The following is a 23,776-nucleotide window of genomic DNA, read 5'->3' on the forward strand; positions in this document are numbered from 1 at the left end:
TTATGATTCTTTGAGGAGGAGTCAGACCGCAGATGGCCGCCTCATTCAACAGAGGAACCATCACCTGTCCACTTAATGAAAGAGCTCATGGGAGCATGGTGGCCATCTGTTCTTCCCCGAGCTCCACCTATTGAGTCAACAATCCCATGGTGAACTTTTCCTAAAGAACTTCAAGGGGAGAATGAACAGGGTGTCTGACAGAAGGAAAGAAGCTTGGGTCCTCAGCTCAGGGTGGTAGGGAAGCAGCTCCAGTTAAAGACATAGTCCTGGATTAGCCATGTGAAAACTTTCTAATGTGTGATGACCGGGCCCTTCCTTACAAAGCTAAGTATATTTAAATTCAGTCTTGGGGCTGAGAGATAGAGAAGTCACTCACTATTCTGTCCTCATGGCATGTTCCAGTGCAGACTAAAGCTATCATGGATTCCTGCACAAGCCATTGCTGTTCTCCAGAGAACAGGAATCAAAAATGAAAATAAGCCACTCACCACTACCTATCTCCCTTTTAGGAAGTTAGCAAAACAAAGTGACTGAAGCTGGAAACTCCTTTCAAGTAGGATACCAAATCTGTCTTCTCTCAAGAACAAGCACCTAGCATTAATAAAAAATTCCCCGAAAAAAAAATTAAAATTAAAAATGTAGGGACTAAAAGCATAAAACTCTTAAAAGGAAACATCAAGTAAAACCTTCATGACCTTAAATCTGGCAATGGATTCTTAGCTATGACACCAAAAGCAAGAGCAAGAAAAAAACAGGTAAATTGGATTTCATCAGAATTAAAGACTTTCTGCATAAGATGATGTTATCAAAGAAATGGTAAGATTTATACTACAGAATATAAGTATCTGCAAATCATATATGTGATACAGGTAGAGTATCCAGAGTGTGTAACAAACTTACATTTCAACAACAAAAAGGCATAAACCAATTAAAAATGAGCAAAGGACATGAATAGACATTTCTCCAAAGAGACATACAAATGGCAATAAGCACATGAAAAGATGCTTTACCATCATTAATCATTAGGGTGATTGCACAACACTGTGAATGTACTGAAAATACTTTTATTTTTTAAAGATTTATTTATTTATTTTAGAGAGAGAGTGTACACACAGGGGGAGGGGCAGAGGGAGAGAGGGAATCTCAAGCAGACTCCCTGCTGAGCGCAGAGCCCGACGCGGGGCTCAATCTCAGGACCCAGGATCACGACCTGAGCAGAAAGGAAGAACTGGCCACTCAATCAAATGAGCCACCCAGGTGCCCCTAAAATGGTTACTTTTCTTATGTGACTTTCACCTCATTTTATAAAAGCAATTAGAGTTGTCCTGTTTTCTTCTAGGGAGGAGGTAGCTTTTCCTTGGTGTTATAATTTTCCTTCAGTAAACAAAGTTGGATCAGCTTTGTAAAAAAACAGAAGGGGTTCCCCTTCTTTGTGAAAAGACTAAGATGGTGAGCGGAGGAGACGTGGGGTGAGGCAGCTGAGTGTATAGAAGGCTGGCTCCACAGGAAGCTGGGTGTTCCTGCTTAGAAAGCACTGCAGAGAAAGGCCCCTCAGGCCCCACTTTTGCAGAAAGGATATGGGGCTGACATGCAGAAGGGAACGGAGAGAAAAGACTCATGTGTCCGACACAAACATTAGCTAAAAGCCTTTGTGGAAAAAGCTGGTACTATAGGTGTTAGTGAATATCCAAGTTGGTACACACATAGTAACAAAGTGACTACACACCATCAATTACAGTATATATTTGTTAATACCAAAAGTAAAAGCAAACATTTCATCCTTTACCTACACAAAACAAAACACACTATTTTTATTAGGAGAAATAACTCACTTGCTGTATGTTTAATTTTGCTGACTTCTTCGTTCACAGTAGAGACAGCAGCCAATTGTGCTTGCTGTCTATTATCTGCAGATCTTGGCTGAACAGAATCATGAATATCTACAGATTTCTGTGATATTGTATCCTAATAAAACAAAAAATTCATTGTAAGTACAACGAATAAAGCTTAAGGATGAAAACAGTTTCTAGTATGTTTTTAAAAAAAAATTACGTGTGTCACTATGAAAAGGACATTCTACGCAGTGTGATTACAGACACAAGGAGAAAATTATTTAAAGTTACCTACGCTGACAGTCTTTAAGAGAAAAGCTTCCTTTCTAACCCTCATTCGTTTTGGGCCTGGTAGCACCCAAAAGCAATAGATAAAAATGCTAAGCTTCACTGTGAGGAAAAGCTAGTCAGCAATATCCAGGAACTGGCATGAAAGCTGTTTAAACCGAATATGTATGTGGCCGAGGTGGGGGACATTTCTGCAAGCTTTGTGTAGGCGGTGCTCAGGAAAGCTTTGTAGGGGTGAGTTTAGGGAAAGACATTCTGTCATCCAAAGGAATTGGCGACTGGAAAGGTCAGTGAGAAGGTGACTAACTGCAAGTGTGGTGTCATGAAGAAAAGCTCAAGTTCAAGTCCAAGAGAACTACACCAGACTTTCGCTCCAGCATTAGGTATAACCTTGGAAAAGCACAGAACCCTCTTGTGTTAAGATTTTCTGACCTGAAAATGGAGAGGACACTTTCCTTGTAAGTTATTAAGGATAAGGTAAGAAATGCAAAGCACTAGCACAGTGTCAGACAATATGTGATAGCTGGCATTACTATTCGAGCTTTATTTTGTTACAGCAATACAACACACTCCGGACAGAATCTAGAACGTGGTTTCCAGAGGAACGGAGAACTCTAACCTAACAGCCTTAGCTGGAAGCGACCTCACCTGGGTTTCTGAAAAGAAGACAGGGGCTTACATTCCCAAAAACAGTGCTAATCAAAATAGTATTTTAACTTAGATTTAAAATATCACAGTTTATGATTTTTCATTTGCTGTTCCGTATAAAATGGGGATAATGTATCAAACTGGATTCAAAAAGTTGCTGAAAGGATCAAATGTGAAAATATTTTTTAAATGGTGAAGTGCTACACAAATCTAAAGCCATATTATTACTGTTGCAATTGTTCTTACTCATCTTTGTATTTTTCATGTTTAATACACAGGAGGCCTTTAATAATAATTATATAGACCCAGTAGAGAGTAGTTGGGTAATTTCTTTGGCCATGATGGACTATAATACAGTTTAAAAAAATGTTTTTTAAAAGATTTTATTTATTTATTTGAGAGAGAGAGAGCACGTGAGCATGAGCAGGGGGGAGGGGCAAAGGAAGAGGGAGAAGCAGACTCCCGGGCAACTCGGGGGACTTGGTCCCAGGACCCTGAAATCATGACCTGAGCTAAAGGCAGACACTCAACCGACTGAGCCACCCAGGCTTCCTATAATGCACTTTTAGATAAAAACTTAAATGGAAAAATGCATATAACAACACTTCTAAATTTGTAAGTCCTTTAAGGGAATGTTTATTGTTTAAAATTAACTATAAAAGGGCGCCTGGGTGGCTCAGTTGGTTAAGCGACTGCCTTCGGCTCAGGTCATGATCCTGGAGTCCCTGGATCGAGTCCCGCATCGGGCTCCCTGCTCGGCGGGGAGTCTGCTTCTCCCTCTGACCCTCCCCCCTCTCATGTGCTTGCTCTCTCTCATTCTCTCTCTCTCAAATAAATAAATAATCTTTAAAAAAATAAAAAAATAAAATAAAAAATAAAATAAAATTAACTATAAAAAAAAGTCTCTTTTTAACTTGTACACTTTAAGAAGTATATTTTAAGGGGGGAATTAATCAGTTGACAGAATAAAAAATGCATTGTCCTACTGAATGTAAGGGAAAGCATTTTTTTTTAAGGCACTAGTTTTTAAATTTTTGGGGCACTGGCTCTTTTGAACATTCTGATGATTTCTAAGAAGCTTCTCCCCAGGAAATTAAATGTACACAAAAACTAGGTCACAGTATTGGGGATTTAAAGTCTCCTTTGTATCAGAGGAATTTTTTTAATGTTAGGCATATCGCTTTCTCAATTTTTCTGATTAATCAATGTAAATGAGGATGATTTTTTGGTAATCTTTGCATTTTTTAGAACAGCTGTGTACCAGAAATATGCCCACACCTCCCCTTTAAAAAAAGGACCCTTTACTGGAAAAGGAGGAGCTCCTATGAAAGCAATCTCTATGTATCGAAGTGGAGACATCTCTTAGCTATTCCAAATATAAAATGTTAGTCTCAAAACAAGATTTCATTTTTTCAAAAACCACATATAATTAATATTAACTATATACAACACGTATGGAAAACAGCTGGAAGGATATACATCACATCATTAAACATAAGTTGTGGCTGAAGGGGGCAGTATGAAAAGGGAATTGCATTTTTTTTTTTTAAAGATTTTGTTTGTCAGAGAGACAGACAGAGGCAGGCAGAGGGAGAAGCAGGCTCCCTGCTGAGCTGGGAGCCTGACGTGGGGCTCGACCCCAGGACCCCGGAATCATGACCTGAGCTGAAGGCAGACACCTAACCGACTGGGCCACCCAGGCATCCTGGGACTTGCATTTTTTACCCTATTTTCTTCTGTACTATCCAAAAAAAAATTTTTTTTATATTAACAGGGTATATTTCTATTTTTAATTTTTAAAAAGTAATCCTTCACCAAATCAGTACTGGATATGCACCTGTACTGATTGTCACACAGGTCAGACTGCTTGCAAATTTGTGGAGATGAAGGAGAAGACTGATTGTCATCCCAGGAAAAAGGGGGAAGACGGCTCTAAGTTCTTGAAACCTGGTGATGCCACCATCGCTGACATGGCTCCTGACAAGCCTGTGTGCGTTGAGAGCCTCTCTGACTATTCTGTGGGCCATTTTGCTGTTTGTGACATGAGACAGACGAGAAGGCAGCTGGAGCTGGCAAGGTCACTCAGAAGGCTAAATGAGTAGTATCCCTAATAACCTGACACCCCGGTCTTATTCAGTGGTGGAAGAACAGTCTCAGAAATGTTTGTATCAACTGGCCATTTAAGTTTAATAGTAAAAGACTGGTTAATGAATGCATTGTAAAACCTTCAGAAGGAAAGGAGAATGTTTTGTGGACCTTTTGTTGTGTGTGTGTGTGTGTGTGTGTGTGTGTGGCAATTTTAAAGTTATTAGGTTTTTTTTAGGTTATTAGTTTTTAAAATCAGTACTTTTTAATGGAAAACACTTGACCAAAAATCTGTCAAAGAATTTTGAGACCCATTAAAACAAAAGTTTAATGAAAGAAACAAATAAAAATAAATAAGAAGTAGTCCTCCAGTGCACGGCAAGAAATATTCAGCGAGGAAAACACTGCAGTTTATTGGCAAGCTGTGAGCCGTACAGAGAAGGGAAAGCAAAAGGAAGCGGGGTGAAAGAAGGGGCGGCGGCAGCAGCTCACAGAGGAGACTGTGAGCTGGTCCCGAGGGGCACCGCTGCCTCCCTCTATGGAACCCGGCAGCAGCCCAGCCTCTCATCACTCACCCCGGCACATGCGGTTCCAACAACTTTATGTGCATTATAATGCATTACCTGACTTAACTCCCATCACAAAACTCACTCTACCATGAGGATAGGTAACTTGCTGAGGCCACAGAGCTAGTCACTGCAGAGCCAGGATTTCATTTTGGGTCTGGCATCAAAGCCCACACTGCAAACTACTATACTATACAGCAGAGGTAGCAAAAACAAAAACCCACAGAGTAAGCAGAGGGTGGGCCAAATTTAAGAAAAACAAAAAAGAGAGCAAGCTCATTCTGGACTTGAAAGATGGTTTCATAAGTGGTGGAGTCTATAATGAACAGATAGCTCCTGCAGATCAGGGTCATGGAGCAATGTGGCCCCAATATATCAGATGTGACTGTTCTCTCAAGATAAATTCAGAGTAGTAATTTTCTGTGAAATCTAAGTTTTAGCCATTGACAATTACTTAGGAAATTTAAAAGTTGTGAGGGGGATAAATTGACCAATGGACACTAATATGCTACCTCTGGTCTCCTGGGTTTAAAATTCAGTAAGGCCAGATTAAATAATAGTACTGTTTCAATGGTAATTTCCTGATTTTGTTAATGGCACTGTGATTATGTAAGTGCTTTTGCTTTGTATTTTTTATGGAAAAACACTAAAGAACTTAAGAAGAAAAGGACATCTTATTTTCAATTTACGTTCAAAGAATTCTGAAAAGTTTGTGGGTGGGGGGGTGGGCCAGAGAGAGAAAAAGGAAGGAGGGAGGAAATAATAAAGCAAATGTAGTGAAATGATAACATCTGGTGAAACATGGTGTCATGTAGTTTTATGTGTCAACCTGGCTAGGCTATAGGATCTAGTTACTCAGTTCCAACACAAATACAAGTGTTGCTGTGAAGGTATTCTGTAGATGTGGTGATCATCTACAACCAGTCGACTTTAAGTAAAGAAATTATCCTCAATAATATGGCCAGAACTTCATGTGACCAACTGAAAGGCCTCAGGTCTCCCTAAAGTAATTCTGCCTGTGGACTGCAGCTACAGCTCCTGCCTAAGAGTTTCCAGCCTGCCCGACAGATTTCAAATTACTGGTGCCCATAATCGCATAGCCAATTCTGTGAAATTTAAATTAAAAAAAAAAAAAGATTTATGCATATACATATATTATACACACACACACACACACACACACACACACAGATAGATACAGATATTTCCCACTGGTTCCATTTCTCTGGTAGAACACTGACTGATACAGATTTTGGTACCATGAAGTGGTGTGCTGCTATAAGAAATACCTAGAAATGTGGAAGTGGCTTTGGAACTGGGTAATGGTAGAAACCAGAAGAGTTCTGAGGCATATGACAGAAAAAGCCTAGATTGCCTTGAAGAGACTGTTAGTAGCAACATGGCCATTAAATGAGATTCTGGTGAGGATGCAGAAGGCAGTGAAATGCATAATGGAGAAATCTTGTCTTCTGTCACCCTAAAGAATACACATATGGGCATAGAATCTAATGTGGACAGAAATATGAATGTCAAACGTGCTTCTGGTGAGGTCTCAGAAGGAAATCAGGAACATGTAACTGGATAATGGAAGTAAGGTGGTATCTGTATCCAGCAGCAGCAAACTGGTTCAACTGTGTTGTACTACTGGGGGGAAGGCAGAACTTCTAAGTGATGAACTTGGATATTTAGCTGAGGATACTTCCAAGCAAAAGGTTAAAGGTGTGGCCCAGTTTCTCCTTGGTGTTTACAGAAAAATGAGAGGCTAGAGAGATACACTGAGGAAGGAATTACCAAGCAAAAATGAACTAGCACTTGATAATTTGGAAGGATAAACTGCAAAGGATGCCAAAATTGGAAAATTCATTGTTATGAAAACATTTCTTTGGACAGTTAGACAACATTTTGTTGAAAGAGATTAGGTGTGTGGATCCAATGGATCCAATCAAACATCTTAGCAGAAGCCTGGAAGAGTGATGAAGTTATCCAGAAAGGTTCCATGAATAACCCTCTTGACATACATGAGAGACCCACAGGGATTTTAAGAATGATATACCAGTAGAAACACAGCCAGCCTAGACTGAAAGGGACATAGGATAAAATGAATGAAGGTTATCAGATCTCTGGGATTCTAAAGGCAGGAAATGGGCTACATGGCTGCAAACACATGCTAACCTTTAAGAAGAAATGATTTAGAGAGCAGAGCTGCAGGGACATAGGAAGGAGCAGTGGGCCCAGAGGGCAGAGTATCAAGGTACAGAGAATTATCCTCAGGCCTTAAAAATTTTTTTTGAAAGATTTTTATTTATTTGATTGAGAGAGAGAGAAGAGAGCATGAGTGGGGGGAGGCGCGGGGCTCAATCCCAGGACCCTGGGATTATGACCTGAGCTGAAGACAGACGCTTAACTGAATGAGCCACGCAAGCGCCCCTCAGACCTTAAAAATTAACAGAATTTGCCCTGCTGGGTTTTGAACCTGTTTAGGACCAGTGACCCTTTTATTCCTTCCAATTTCTCCCTTTTGGAATGAGGATGTTTATCCTATGCTTGTCCCACCACTGTATTTTACAAATAGGTACTTTGTTTTCTCGGTTTACAGGTCCACAGATGCGGACGGATGATGCCCCCAGAAGAGACCACATACCTGATCTAGATGGCTGTGATGATGAGATTTGGGACTTTTGATATGATGTTTAGATCAGATTTTGGACTTGCTGATGCTATAATGAGTTGAAACTTTTGGGAATACTGGGATGGCATGAATACATTTTGCCTGAAAGATGAACATGAATTTTTGGGTGCCAGAGGGTAGAAACTGCGATAGGTTGAACAGTGGCCCCAAAAAGGTATATTAAAGTTGAAACCTCTGGTACTTAGGAAGGTTACTTGGAAACAGGGTCTTTAAAGATGTAATTAAAGATTTTGAAATGAGGTGGCTTATATCTTATCTTACAAACATAAGAGATGGCTAGTGTCCTTTAAAGAGAAAAAAGGAGAGGCAGATTTGACACATAACGGATTTGACTTTACATAGCCATGTGAAAATGGAGGCAGAGATTAGAATGATGTGTGTACAAGTCAAGGGTTGCCAGGAGCCACTAGAAACTGAAAAAGGCAAAGAAGGACTCTCCATTAAGGCCTCTGGAGAAAATGCAGCCCTGCTGATGCCTTAATTTTGGGCCTTTGGCCTCCTAAACTGGGAGACAATATATTTCTGTTGTTTTAAAGCCACTTAGTTTGTGGTAATTTGTTGTGGCAGACCTACGAAGCAAATATATTGGGTGAAGGGTATATTAAAATTCTTTGAACTGTTATTGTACAATTTCTCATAGGTTAAATTGTATCCAAATTAAAATTTTAAAATAAATAATATCTTTAGCTTGGTAAGGAAATCCTTTATAATTCCTTTTTTTTTTTTTTAGAGTAGGCTCCATACCCATCATGGAGCCCAATGTGGGCCTTGAACTCAGGACCCTGAGATCAAGACCTGAGCTGAAATCAAGAGGTGGATGCTTAACCGACTGCACTGCCCAGGTGCCCCTTGGCATGGAAATCCTTACATAATCTCATACCTGGCTCTTAAAACTCTTGACGTCATTTTACTCTATGTCTCAGACCATCTACATTATAAAATAATTTAAAATACCTCCTTCATGGCACTTACAGAGATAAATTTTAGCCACCCGGGAAATTTACCATTATGAAGCTTAACCTAAGAATTTTGGACAGATTTATGCCATCTTTTTTAAAGATGTGGACTCACATAAAAGAATCTGGCCCATGGTAAAATTACTTCTCACAAGCAATTTTAAGTATGATTTATTTATGAAAACTTACCAGCTGTTTTTCACTCACAGGAGATGGAGGTGGGGGAACAGTTTCTCCAGAAGAGGGACGCCAGGTTAAGAGCCTTTAAAAATACCAAATCATACCAATCACTGCGAGTGTGAAACATGACACATTCAACATGTTTTAAAACAGGCATAAAAAAAGTCCCAAGAATATGCCAAAAACAATATAATCCTTCTCTGACTACTGCTAAAAACCATTTGCTGAAAAAAATCTAGTAAAAAGTTTAAAATATGTATTTCCAGAAAACAACTGACTAGCATATAATATAATCAAAAGGGTACTCTGGTCATCAGTTAAAAAAAAAAAAAACACTTCTGAAAAGTTTCAAAAACTTTAAACTCACTTTTTCTAAGTATTTCCTAAAGTAAGATTGAGAAAAGTTTGAGACTTTTCAAAAATTCATGGATCTCTTTAGATTCTTTTTTTTTTTTAATGTATAAAAATAAATGAAATAAAATTTGGCCCAAAAGAAGAAACTAACTTGCCATCCCTGGATTGGGTACTTGGAATAGAAAGATGATTAAGGCCCAAGTTCTTGCTTCTGAGAAGCAGGAGCTCCTGGGAAATGGAGCAGACAATGGTAGATACATCATTTCAATTCCATTTGGAAAGAACTCTAGTACAGTTATTTTCTATTAAGAAATGCTTATTAGATGATCTTTAAGATCATGTATCTTAACCTGAATTTGTAATTCAATAAATTAAAACAGAGGCAGTTCCTAAAACAAACAAACAAAGAAGAATGTTCAGCCTGGCTGGTTTCTGTTGACTTCACAGGGACAACAGCTAGGCAAGAATTCATACTGTCTTTTGACATAAGGGCTACAGATAAACTCTGACAAAAATGGATCATTTGTCAAGTACATTGTTCCAACAAAATGTGCACCAAAAAAATAAGAAAAGCTGACCAATATTTGTCTTTTTAGTTTAGACCCACCTAGAGACTGCTTTCCTAGAGGTGTGTCCCTTTTGTTTGACTTCCAATGTCCTATTTATTAGGATACTTACAAGGGGATCGTATCAGTGCAAACATATTTCACTCATGTCCAGAAAAAGTTTATGATGCTTAAAAATCTGAACTAGTTTTCATACATCATTTTATGCCAGTACATACACATGTATCTACTTAAGATGTTTTAAGTAAGACTTAAGTAAGACTTAAAGCATCTTATTAAGTAGATTTAAAAATAGTAAATCTAAAGTAAAACTTTGCATAGGTCAGAGAGCCCCGAAGGCTGAGCTGGGAAGTAACTTCAAGTATGTCCTACAAATAATCCAGATGCTATTAGTCATTTAGTGAGACTGTGTCTTAGTTTCTCCATTGATAAAAACTCCTTCACTACAATTCAATTCCAAACTAATTCATTAGAAGATGACAATTAACTATAAAATACATTTGCAAATAAATTTTCCTTAGATTATTAAATCTAAAGTAACTGAAATATATGTTTAGTTTTTTGTTGCTTTTTTAAAATTCAAAACCACTGCTTGCTTTAATCTGGATAAATAAAAATAAAACCCTATTAAAGTAGAATCACCTCAATATGACCAATGACCATATGACGAATCAGACTGAAAGTGTCTGGTTTATAAAGAATTTAATTCAAGTATTTGTTACGGTTTATAGGAGTCTGATTTGCAATAAATACAAATTCATGGAACACTGAGGTATTTTTAAAAGAATTTGTTAAAAAAAAAATCACTAGTTACTATCAAACTTTTTATGTCTATCATTCAATATACAGATATAAAGTTGAGTAAAATCTTCTTACGCATGTGGGATTGTGGTTTTGAAGATATCCAGTGTGCAGTTACAAGTTTTGTCCCAGATTTCTAGGGTAAATTTCTCACCATTCAGAATAACAACATTCTCTAAGCAGTTTGTACCAGATCGTGCTAACTGCTCATTGTCTGGAAAAGAAAAGAGCAATTCATTTATATATTGCCAGGGCCACATTTAACACTTTGTGTCACTATTTGCTATAGACTGACCTTGCTGCACACACCAGTAGAGCTGGGCAAAAATATCATCCAAAAGTACATCACTGAGTACTTCTAAATACTGGGTGAATACATCACAGATCGCATAAAGTGCATGATTACAAGTCGTAGTCATCCATTCAGCTTTCTAAGGGAAAAAAGTCATTAAAAGAAGGTCAGACCATTCGTCAACAACCAGAATTAAAGAAGAAATATGTTTGCATATTTAAAAATGCTAAGCCTGTCCATGTTCCTTTCAGAGCACTTTCTTCCCTCTATAATATTACATTCACCTCGACTCAGTATCTGAGATCTATTTTTTCTCCATTATTCCACAATTTATGTATAAAATAATTTTAACTATTTTTTGCATTATTTTTGATTTTAAAAAATTATCATTGAATTGTCTTGCTATTAACATTATGACTCTTCTCAAACAATATGCATGAATATCAACAGCTGGTCTTGCTCCGTAATATGACAGAACATAAAAGAGAAATAAAGGGGAAGGAAATAAGAATTTATCCAAGTGTGCTTGGCATAAATTTAAAATAAAACTCTCATGAAGTATGCTTACTTGAAAATACCATAAATGGTGAACAGGGCCATACAAAATAAGTATAAATTATTTATTTTTCTTAAATACATAAAGGACTAATCCTTGTGCCAGTGCATATACATATGTCTACTTAGATGTTTTCAGTAAGAGTCTACCTGTAGATTTAAAAATCACAGATCTAAAGTAAAACTTCGCGCAGGTCAGTGTCCCTAATGTCTGCATTTAATATAGCTATATAGGACAAAACAAGAAAAGTTGAGGCTCTCTCCCTACATTTACTGAGATGCATACTATAATTGGTTTGTAGTAAAAGACATTGAAATAAAATAAATAAAACTTATTACTATGTATTCTGTACTCACTTCAGAATAAGATGTCACTATGAATACTAAAGAAAGTTACTGGTGTCTGTAATTGTGGCAATATTAAAATGAGGAAAGAAACTGGAAGTTCAACAAAAACACTGAAAACAACCAGTTCATTAACTCAGATTCTATCCCCAACTAGAGTTCTTTCTTTATAAAGACATACTTTTTATTATAATGAAAAACTCTCTAGGAACTTTTTTTTCTTTTCCAGGTACTTGATTTTATCTACTAAACTGTATTAGAGAAAATGTTCAGAACCTTTTAACTTGACTGTGTTAAATGAAAATATTTTTCTCTTACCTCTGTCTGCTGTTCTGGCAATTTCATGTTGTCAAAGATTCTGAAAACAATTCTAAATAAATCCTGCCACCAGTGTTTTTCATAAGTGTGGCCATAAGTTTTCATTATTTCGAACATTACTGTTAAACCCCTAAAACGATAGAACACAAGTGGACAGCTGTAATACAAAAAAGTATGCCACATCAGAATCCCCTCTTAAAATAGTTTTTAGAGGTCATGAAGCTACTAAAAAAGTTTAAAACTGGTTTTAAACTAACATAAGAGATTCAGTTTTAAGAAATTTCAACTGTAAACCTGGTTTCTTTGGGACGCATCATGTAGGAGAAAATTCCCAAGGCCTTGGCCTTAAAATGTTTTATTTCACTTTTCTTCCACTCCCACCCCATCATCCCAGCATTTTAAGATTGTAAATGAAATTAAAGATTGTGAGTGATCATCATAAAATTAGTTCAGGGATACTGTATGAGCAATTAAAGTGTTGCTAAAAGTCCTATAACTCTTTGAAAAAGATATCCCAGAAACCAAAGGAACTGATCCACTAAGACATTCATGTGGGCAGTTTTTTTCCTACTATAGTCCAGAGATAGAGCAATGCCTGTCACCCACGAGGCACACAGTAAGTATTTACTAAACAAATAAACTGCTTAGTACCACATTCACTGTCTTTTGAATAAGTGTTAAAATTAAAAACTCAACATTGCCTTCCTGATTCCTTATTATCTTCCTCTAAATAATAATCCCTTCATGTAACCATTAAAAAGCTTGATCTTTTCTCTACATGTTACTTTCTTCTAGCAAAATAGGTATCTTTCCATTTAGAAAAAGGTTTACATTTCTGAGAAGTCTGATGGTAAGCCAGAACCAAATGTTATCTAAAGACTCCGTAAGGACTGGTTCGCAGTCCAGCTCATTTGCTGCCATGCTACCTCTGGGCTTAATTCCTGTCTGGCACACAGGAGGCTATAACTAACTGTTAAATAAACGTGTAAAGTACATTATGGTAGCTTGGTCCTTCAGCAAGTTCACAGCAGTTATTTGATCCATAAGAGTTATGTGATCCGTAAGAGATACCTAATGTGTGTAATTTAAAGTAAAGGAACCGTAGTAAAGAAATTCCTGTGGAAGAAACATACTCTCTTCTTTGGGAGAAGCCTGTTGGAATTCATTTTTCCCCTACAATGGAACAAGGCTCCCTCTTCCTCCATCTCCTGAGCTTGAAATCCATTTCCTCCCACTCTAAGTAACTGGATGCTAACTCCCACAGCTAGGGATAAGGGGATGTGGGAATCCTGTTTCTTCCAGGCCCACAGAGCTACAGAGGTTTCCAAGGATTTTCACTGTTCAAGAAATCTTTTTGAAAGCAATACTTAAGTTGCTGGTACAGGGAAAAAGAGTATGTGAGACCCCAGGTTAATTAACCAACCCTCAATCTACAGAATTTTGAGGCAATCAAATGAGAACACATGTGAAAGTACTGTGTAATTAACCTGTTATACAAATCATGGTATTACATTTTTCAAATGTAATCTAAATATCAGCCCTTACAAATCCTGGAATAAAATAAGAAAAAGCCATTACTGAACAAAGTTTACTCATATCTTTCCTCTCCTTTATCAACTAGAATACATATTTTCTCTTTAACAGCTAGAACTCATCCATAATCTGAACATGGGATATGGCAAGAAGGAAAGCAGGATGGTCCCAGACAAGGACAGGCTCAAAGACTAAGGAAGCAGGAAGGTCCCCTCATCAAATAAATTTCTACAAAGAAACAAGGGCAGGGAGGGGGTGCTGAGTTTATATGATGTGTCAGTCGTGATATGTTAGCTGCTCCAATGATGTGGCTGGACAATTCAAAGTTGTAAATCTCAATAATTTAGTTTACATGAATCAGGGGCTATCTTGAATTTTATCAAGTTCCTAACAGGTCCACTGCCAAACAATTCTCAATGTCTAAAATGCTGTATAGTGTTCTTGTGATTATTAAATTCTATGACAAATTCCTAAGGTTTGAGTCCTATTTTGGATTATTTACCTAATTTTATAAAATTTCTCTTATAACAAATAAAAATGAAATTTCTTAGGATATGTATCAACTCCACCTTGGATGGGGATAAGGGTGGCTGTGGCATAAGAGGAGGAAGGAAAGGTTCATTCCTTCATTATAGTCCTATCGCTGATATCTTACAAGTCTCTATTTACTACCTTTCCAATTTAAAAAATCCAATAAAGTTAACTGCCCAAATGACCAATGATTCTCCCTAAAAAGAAGAGGGGATACATAAAAGACAGATTTTATTTAAACATATGATTGAACTCATGGTGTCTCAAGCACTTGTTGACAGGTAACAGGATACACAAATCAATCATTTCAATTTGGTAGTAAAAATTTTGTAGGATAAAAATTTTACTATGGGAGTGACATGAGCTGTAACATAAGAAGAGCATATTGAATGCTTATCCAGTTGCATTATATCCCTAATAGTTTCTTCACAAATGGACTATACATTCATATAGATCTTTTATTGAGAATATACTTTTGAAAGAGCACACTTCTTTGTTAATAGACCTGTATTATTCAAAACTGTGTTACTGACCAGTCTTCAAAGAGAAATGGTTCTTTTTCTAAAGCTGACCAAGGACGTGCATTGAGATTTTTCTAGCATTTGTCAGGAAAATAAATTTTGCCACTAACTTCAATTTTTATTTGGAAACAAATGTATGAAAAGACAGACTGTGTAACATTATTAAATTAACATAGAAGCTAAAGCTCAAAGTGAAATGCTAGACTAAAATCTGAAGGAAAAGTAGTATTTCCATTTTTACTGTTGTTCCATTTAACATATTTTAAAATCTGCCTATCAAATATTACTATATTTGATAAAATGCATGACTTACGGACTTACGGCCTTCAACTACTGAACTTATATTCACAAAACAAAAATTCATTGCGGTCAAAACGAGCCTTTCAAAATTATAGTTACAAACACTGATTGTTACCTGGTTCTTACATCTAATTTGCATCTATTAATGATGCAGGACAGCTCGAAGAGGATTGGGAACCATCCTCTGACCCAAACCCTGTCTTCAGGCGCCACATTCATATCATCACTTGTGTACTCCTTGAAAGCCTTCAGGAAGAAAGGGAGATATACTTAAGGCAAAACATAACACCTGTATTATTTCTCCAAAAAATTTTTTAAATGCTTTACAAATGGAAAGTGAGCAATTTGATAAACAATTTATAGAAAGATGGAGATTATAACTGCCTATGAAGAGCACTGCACTAAAATTCCAAAGTTGGTTTCGGCTTCAACTCTGTCATCAGCTTTTCTGTATTATTCTATTCACCAGGTTAAATCAGGCTTGCATTTTTATCATTTCCCTGGTTATGACACACGCAGCCTTATCAGCCGCCCTGGGAAGTGTGAAGGTCAAATGAGTCAATGTATGTAAAAAGTACTAAGCACCCCCATAGGTCCACATTAGTATGTAGTAAAAAATTTTACTACCAAATCTAATGCATCACTTCTCTTGATAATAGTTACAGAGATAGATTCAGAGACGCAAGTTAAGGTTGGCAGCCAGGTTGCCAATTCAACTTTTTACTTCAGTGCTTAAGTCCACACTCATCCATAGACAGTCAACTTCAGTACTGCACAGCACCACATGCAAGAAACAGTATGGGCTAAAAGGCTAAAAACACAGGATTCAGTTCAAACCCTAGGTCTCCTTTACTAGCCCTGCAACCATGGACACATTTTTTTTAACTTCTTTGTGCCTCAGATTCCTTATCTGTATGGGGCTATAACACTACCTGTCCCATAAAGTTAAGAACATTAAACAAGTTAATACGTGTGAAATAGAAAAACACGTGACATCTTTAATAAATGTCAGCTATCTCCCATCCAAGTACTAACTAGGCCCAACCCTGCTTAGCTTCTGAGATCGGGCGTGTTCAGGGTGGTATGGCCGTAGACTAAATGACAGCTATCATTACACTTGGAAAAACAAAGACCTGACTCCTTTAATAAATGATAGCTATCATTACTAATCACTTAAGTCAGAATCAAGCTCAGATAATTTTGGGGTTTACTGAAAAACGTTTCCTATCCCCTCAATTCCCAAATAAACTTTGATCTTAGACTGGAAATAAATACTCAGCAAAATTTTGTTTACTAAATGACACTATACCTGAGGTCTATCAGACACATATTTTGCACAATGGCGAATAAGTCGAATTGCTTCCATACTTGTGTCTGGGAAAGCTGCATTGCACGCAAATTCAGACAAACACTTCACTGCATCCTGGAAAGAATCAATGGTCGCTGGAAAGTGTTTTTCAAACACAAGAGCTAAAAGGGTAAAAAATATATCAAAGTAATTTTAGTTTTTCAATTATTCTTAACTGCACCAAAAAACACCAACCCCCAGATGTAAAGCATACTTAAAGGTGAAGGGTTTTGATGTCTAACAGACATGGCTTTGTATCTGTCATTACTGCTTACTTGACTGTCCTGAGTAGTGGGGAGAGGGACACAGGTCTGTGTTTTCTTTACACTATAAACCCAGCACATAATACAGTGACAGTACACAGTACGTCCCGAATCAGTAGTTGTTGAGTTGAATATACAAAATTATGTTCAACCTATCTGTATTTCAGTCTCTTAATCTATGAAAAATGATGATGGTCATCATTATCATCTTTCAGACAGGCTTAACTTACATTCTCAGTATTTAATTCTCCCTTAAGGAGGCTGTGTAATGGAGTGGTCAAAAACCTCTCCCTGGCTTTGAATCCCAACAACTCCATCATGCACCTTATGCAAGTCACTTAACCTCACCGGGGCTGAATTTCCTGAACTATTTAAAAAGGGATAATGAAGACATTTCATTATAGAGTTGTTGTAAACATAGAGTTGTTGTAAACATGGAAGGAAACACATTCAATGTGCTTACTGTTCTTGCCACAAGGTAAACATTCAATAGATGTTAACTATGATAACGTAGTAACAATATTACTGTCATTATGTACTCTGTTTCTACAGGCAAAACTTGGTAAACTTAAAACCCAGAATAGGCCCGTGATCTTACTTTTGTATTATTTTCTGAACACATTAAAGTTTTGTTTTCTTTTTTTAAATGTGAACGCAGGCAGAAGAATACTCACTGACAATGTGCCCTGTTGTTTGGAATGCAAGTTCCACTATGCTTTCATCTTGATCGGATGCAGCTAGATGAAACACAGAGAAAATGTTCTTCCATCCAGACCGAATGTTAGCAGCTTGAGAATTAACCATTTGTGCTATACACCGTACAACCATATCTCGAATTGTTGGAGACCTAAAATATTAATATAATTGCTTGGATATGCATATACATAAAACCCATCAGTTTTTTTTCTCCTTTCTTCTGTTTTCCCCCTGCGGTGGAAAATAATAAGGTATTTTTCTGATATTAAGCAATTCAACAAATATAATACCTGTTCCGTTTCATTATATGTTCAAACGGTCTTAAGAAATCCTTCTGGAATCTGAAATTAGCAAGCTCCCCTTTCTCTAAAAACTTCATTGACAATTGCCTCAAGGAGTCTACTGCAAAAATAGCTACATCTTCATTAGGATTACAGCCAACCTGTAATGGCAACAGAAATATAGGGTGCTAATGTCAGCAGTGAAAATCTATTTCTTCATTTTTGTTTTAGAAAAAATATATGACTAATAGCACAGATAGGTAAATGCTAAAATTCTCCACAAAGGCACTAGGTGTACTAACAATATTTCTCAACAAGAAAAACATATTTTAACTAAATTCTTAAAACCCACAGCAATCACTTCTTTAAAAAAAAAAAAAGATTCAAAGGGTTTTCTAATTTTAATTACAAAAATGTAATTTAAAAAACCTAGAAAAAGAAAAAAGTCTCAATTACATTATAAGGAATTTTAACAACAAAAAACATTACAAATGTAAGCAAATCCTACAATTATTCAAATACCTTATTAAAATGATCGCCAATAACTTCCCAAATTCGAGACCACTGCAATCTTATTCTTCCCATGTTGTAATACGATATTTCTACTATTTTTTGTAGACTAAACATTCTTGGATGTGTAGTGGAAAGTAATTCATCCATAGACACGGCACAGAGCCAACGGACAAAATCCACTATAATATAAATAGATTTACATTTTTTTTAGCTTAACTTTCAAGTCTTTTAGCCAAAAAACCAATTTAAGTGAAATAAATGTATATACTTACCAATAGCATTTCCATCTAGTCTTGTAGACCCTGTAAATATTCTAAAGAAAAGAAACATAATTCAAAAATTTATAAAGTCTTACTTCTGTTGTATCAATTCAAAAGTAAGTAGCCTGAGGTACTTGCTACTTTAAATCTGGTTTAAGGGAACAAAAAATCAGGTAGTCAAATGATATTGTTAACATATTGTTTCATAACAAGTACAGTTTGGATGTTCCTCTCTCCCTCCTTTGCATTTGATAATAGAATAAGAATGTATTGTTAATTTTATTAGTAAGCTTACAAACACTAGATCAACATGAGACTCTAAGATAAGGAAAATACCAATTTGTAAAACTAATTGATAATTGGCACAGTACAAAACAGAAGATTTTTTCAATTTTTCCTGATTATCTACTAGCATTAAGCATGTTAAGATGAAAAATTCTTTGCTTTTACAAGTAACATACATTTGATTAAAACTCATTTATGTTAAATTACAAGCAACTTAACAGAAGCTGCAAATAGTCTCTAATAGTTTAACCAAGGAGTGGCTAAATAACATGTCCTGGAAAATTCAAATGTTTAGAGTTAAGCTGTGCTGTCCAGCTTTGCCCACCTTTCTTCACTAAGGTTTTTATTTGTTTCAAAGTTTCATAAAATATTTCAGCATAAACCTATTAGTCCTTTTAAAGTCTGCATTTTTACTGATGCTCTGGGTTTGTAACCAAGGGTTTGATGCGCCTTCCAGGGTGAACTGATATTCCTCAATTTACATTGTGTACCACAGGATTTGCATGGCAAAAAGGAAACCTTAAAGGCAGAAGCAGGTCAAATATTAAGCTTAGAAATAAAAGTAATCTGGGGCATCTGGGTGGCTCTGTTGGTTAAGTGACCAACTCTTGGTTTCAGCTCAAGTCGTGATCTGAGATTGAGCCCCGTGTCGGGCTCTGTGCTTACTGTGGATTCTGCCTGGGATGCTCTCTACCTCTGCCCCTCTCCCCCCACTCACCCTCTCTCTCTCTTTAAAATAAATAAATCTGAAAAAAAAAAAAGAGAAAGAAATAAAAAGTAATCATAGTAACAGTAATAGCTACCAACAACCACGAAGTGGCTGCTATTCTAGGTGTTTTATAATATAGCCACTCACTTAGTAATCACAAATAGCCTGTGAAGTAGGGACTGGTATAACTTCTAATTTTATAAACTGAGACACAAAGATATTTAATGACTTCCTCAAAGTCACAGAACTAGTAAGTCCTACAGCTAAGATTCAAACCAGGATGGGCACCCCCCTAGAGTCCACCCTCTTAACTACTTTGATATACTGCCTCACACTTACCTGAGCAAAACATAAAACATTTAAAATATATTCTGAAAGTTTTTTTTTTCCTACTATGTCCACTATATCCATGTTGTGAGTATATCATGATTTTTTAACCTCAGTGCCCTTGTATGTCTGTCCATGTGTCCTGGCAATGAGTAACAAATACAAGACAGGAAAAACAGCCTAAAAAACTGACATGATGACTCACACTCTGGTTCTCCTGCTAAAGGAATATTTTAAGATTTCCTCTATTACTCGTCAGAACAAAATAATAATTCAAAGATCTGGCTGAGAACATCATCTGGGGGAAAAAATAGCATAATAAAGGCCCCGTTTAATTCAGTGGTTAGACTGGATCCAGAAATTAAAAATATACAAAGGCTACAAATTTCTCACATGAACAAAAATGAACATGGCTAGAGTACACATTATAAATGTCATTAGGTGATTTCTCAAACTACAGGTACATAGGCAATGGCTATAAAAAAAAAAAATAACCACAGTGATAAAACTAAACAGTATATAGGAGAAACAACAAGAAAAGAGAGGAAAAAAAGAAAAAAAAATTCTTTAAACGGAGAAGGAAGCAAATGGCAGAGTAGAGGGGTAAAGCAATGGACATTATATGCAACTACAGGGGAAAGAAGCAACAAATTCTCTGAAGGCCCTGAAATGATGGAAAACAAGGACAAAGAAATACCAGTAGCAATCAGACAAGTTTATAGACTCAGGGTGACAGAAGTTAGGGGGAGCATGCATCCTGAAAAAAGGCATTCAAATTCCTACTCACTTTGGTAGCCTCTGAGGGGTCACTTTATTTCTAGTAATGCTCCACTACAGATAAGCCATATGGTAGAGCATAGCAGTCTGTGGAGGCATTTAAACTTAAGCCTTCATAAACTAAGGCAAGAGGACAGAGCTATGTTTCACAAAATCAGTCTATGAAATGGATTCTACATTCCTTGTATGAAGCAAAGGACGGATGCACGAAAATCTTGTGTGTTAATATTAAAAGACCTGTGCTGAAAAACTATGAGCAGGAAAACAAAATGATAGATTACTGCTTCAGCCACAAAATGAAAAGCAATGCAGCAATACAAAAAAAAAAAGTTAAAAAAAAAAAAAGGTTGACAAAACCTGCAGATTCTGGACCACATAAACTTTAAACTGTATATAATACAGAGGCAAACTAAATTACTGTATATGTAAAAAGTTTTCACAGTGAAAATATCAGAGGTAGCACTTATTTCTAAGACCTAATCCGAAGATATTTATGAGCAAATGCAGTTGGGGATGAGCTACACGTATTTTCTGATAGGAGACAATGTTCCAAAGTGTGAGATGTGCCAATATAAAGCTAGATCTGGTGTGCTTAAAATTAATAAAAAACAAAAACTATGGTACTGTTTTTTAACTTTTAGTGGTAACTCATTCCTGGACAAAATCTATTCCTGCACAAAGTAGCTTTTAATAGAATCATATATTTTTTTCTTAAGAAACAGAAGCTATAAATAACTAAGCAAAAAAACCAAACAACTACTTTGATTTTTTCATGTTTACTTCCTATACTTGTCATAACAGATTATTCAGAACAACAGACCTAAGGACAAGAAAATGACTTGTTACAAGACAAGTACAGAACTTTCCAGGATGATACCTAACAATATTCACACCACTGACTTGAATACCTAAGTTATCTGACTCAGCTTATGAATTTAGTCAGAATATTACATATGAAAATATACTCTAATACTGAGAAATTCAGAAGAAATTTAATAAGAAAGTGAAAAGTACCACACAAGAATATAATCCCATAGTAAATCAAAGATGTAACTTTTAATGCTTTTATTATAAGCTAAAATTTAAATGTTGAGGTTTTGTATAAAATTGGACATTGGATTTATGTTTGCAGAAGTTATCTGGTGATGATGAATCTGAGACAACAAAGTACTAACAGAATTTGTGTTAAGACCCCTCTAAAATATCTTAAATTCTTAAAATGGAGAGGCCTATCATACAAACAGTGGATAGATGGATAAATTAGAACTGGCTATGGTCATATAAAATATACTATGGAAATAAATAGTAGGTAAAATGTTAACTCTTGCCTGAAGAGATTCTCATAAAGACAATGAAGGCAGGAAAATGATTTGGAAACAAGCTACCCTGACAACAGAAGGGCAGACATTATTACACGACTCTCCAGTTGTACATGCAGGCAGAGACTCGGTGGAGAGGGTAAGAATGTACATTCAAGAGACATGCTGCCTGAGTCTATGTCCTGGCACCACTCCTCAAAATTCTTTGTGGATGAAACCGTTATTGCAACAATAATCAAGACAAGATTAGTTGTGGGGATGAACAAGTTATTTAGGCCCCCTCTGCCTCAGTTTCCTCCTTTATAAACTAAGGACAATATTAATACTTATTAAGTTACTGGAAGTATTAAGTGATAAGTAATACCTAGGAAGTACTTCGAAAAGTGCCAAGCACATGGTAAGCCTTCAAGTTATATAGGGGGTCTAAGAGGATATGCAATCTTTCTTCAGCCTTCATAAGGAAAAGGCAAATGACCTCCTTCCCTTATTAAAAAAAAAAAAAAAAGGTCAGCAAGTGAAGATTAAGAGTTCTTTTCAAAGAAAAAGTTGCAGGGAATATTTCCAGGGTCAGTGGCCACTGAATACTCTAGCTCAGTCTGTACTTATAGCAAAAAGTTTTATCTGAAGTAAAATTCTGGATTAGTGTAAGTCTCCAAGCACTAAGAAAAAATACGTATTATATTTTGGACAGTTTCATCACAAGTAATAAAAAAATTTAAATGTCAGTGTTGTAAAATGTTAAGTTTCAAATATTTGGGCATTCATCTAGAAAAAGCTAATCTTCAAAAGAACACTTAGTACGGGTTCACTTTTAGAAAACAAACTAAAAATGAGGAATACTTGGTAATATATATACTATACAAGCTCTGAAGTCCTTTCCAAAGAAGCTTGCAATGAGAATTGCCAGCAAATCCTTCACTTACCCATAATGCAATCTTATATCAAATAGGACTTGAAAGATTAACACTCCATTTTCATATAGGGATAATAAGACCAATTAGTTTTCTATGAAGAAAATAAAACATGTGTTCTTTTTCATCAAGATTACCATTTCCCTAATGTCCACTAATATCTATTTTAAGTTAAATTTTCATACTGTTTATCTCCTTCCTATATTCCATGATCTAAAGAGCAAAATTATAGGTACTTCATCATCAAAATCACCATATATCACAGTATAGTCTTATAATACTTAAGGAAAGTTATTTTGGCAATAATTTTTCTTTTTTAACCACTATGGAGCAAAATGTACCTAAATGCTACAGAATTGAAACAGTATTCATTTGAAAAGGGAATAAAATAAATACCTTACCTGTCTACAGCAACAACAACACTTTGAGAACTGGTTTCTCCGATGGATTCCTGAATACTTGCTATCTGCTTCCAGTCCACATTTCCTCCAACTACCACACATAAAAGAGAGTTATTTCAGTTTGAAAATAATTCAGTAGAAGAATACACTTATAGTTCTAAAACATATTTCTGAAATCAGTTATTTTCTTAATGAAAGAAATAAAGCTTTTGGTAAATAATGCTTTTGGCATCAGTGACCTATATCAGGGCCAAATGCGCTTCATTAGCTATACTAAGTGGCATATAGACATGGATGGTTATAAAGACAAATTCTGCTTCCAGAGA

At 36.2% G+C, this 23,776-nt stretch overlaps 1 protein-coding gene across 1 annotated transcript in view; it reads right to left on the reverse strand.

The window, feature by feature from the left end:
- The window catches only part of ARFGEF1 (ADP ribosylation factor guanine nucleotide exchange factor 1), a 144,392-nt gene that overhangs the window by 9,121 nt on the left and 111,495 nt on the right, over positions 1-23,776 (reverse strand). Inside the window, exons 23-34 of the mRNA XM_032421730.1 lie at positions 23,451-23,541; positions 18,734-18,774; positions 18,471-18,640; positions 17,958-18,109; positions 17,646-17,818; positions 16,670-16,830; positions 15,476-15,606; positions 12,476-12,605; positions 11,261-11,396; positions 11,041-11,179; positions 9,254-9,326; positions 1,833-1,965 (exon numbers count right to left, since the gene is read on the reverse strand). Of these exons, the coding sequence (XP_032277621.1) occupies positions 1,833-1,965; positions 9,254-9,326; positions 11,041-11,179; positions 11,261-11,396; positions 12,476-12,605; positions 15,476-15,606; positions 16,670-16,830; positions 17,646-17,818; positions 17,958-18,109; positions 18,471-18,640; positions 18,734-18,774; positions 23,451-23,541 (1,530 nt within the window). The remainder of the gene's footprint in view (positions 1-1,832; positions 1,966-9,253; positions 9,327-11,040; positions 11,180-11,260; positions 11,397-12,475; positions 12,606-15,475; positions 15,607-16,669; positions 16,831-17,645; positions 17,819-17,957; positions 18,110-18,470; positions 18,641-18,733; positions 18,775-23,450; positions 23,542-23,776) is intronic.

This window comes from Phoca vitulina, unplaced genomic scaffold (assembly GCF_004348235.1).
Source record: "Phoca vitulina isolate PV1807 unplaced genomic scaffold, GSC_HSeal_1.0 scaffold25, whole genome shotgun sequence".
Classification (NCBI taxonomy): Eukaryota; Metazoa; Chordata; class Mammalia; order Carnivora; family Phocidae; genus Phoca; species Phoca vitulina.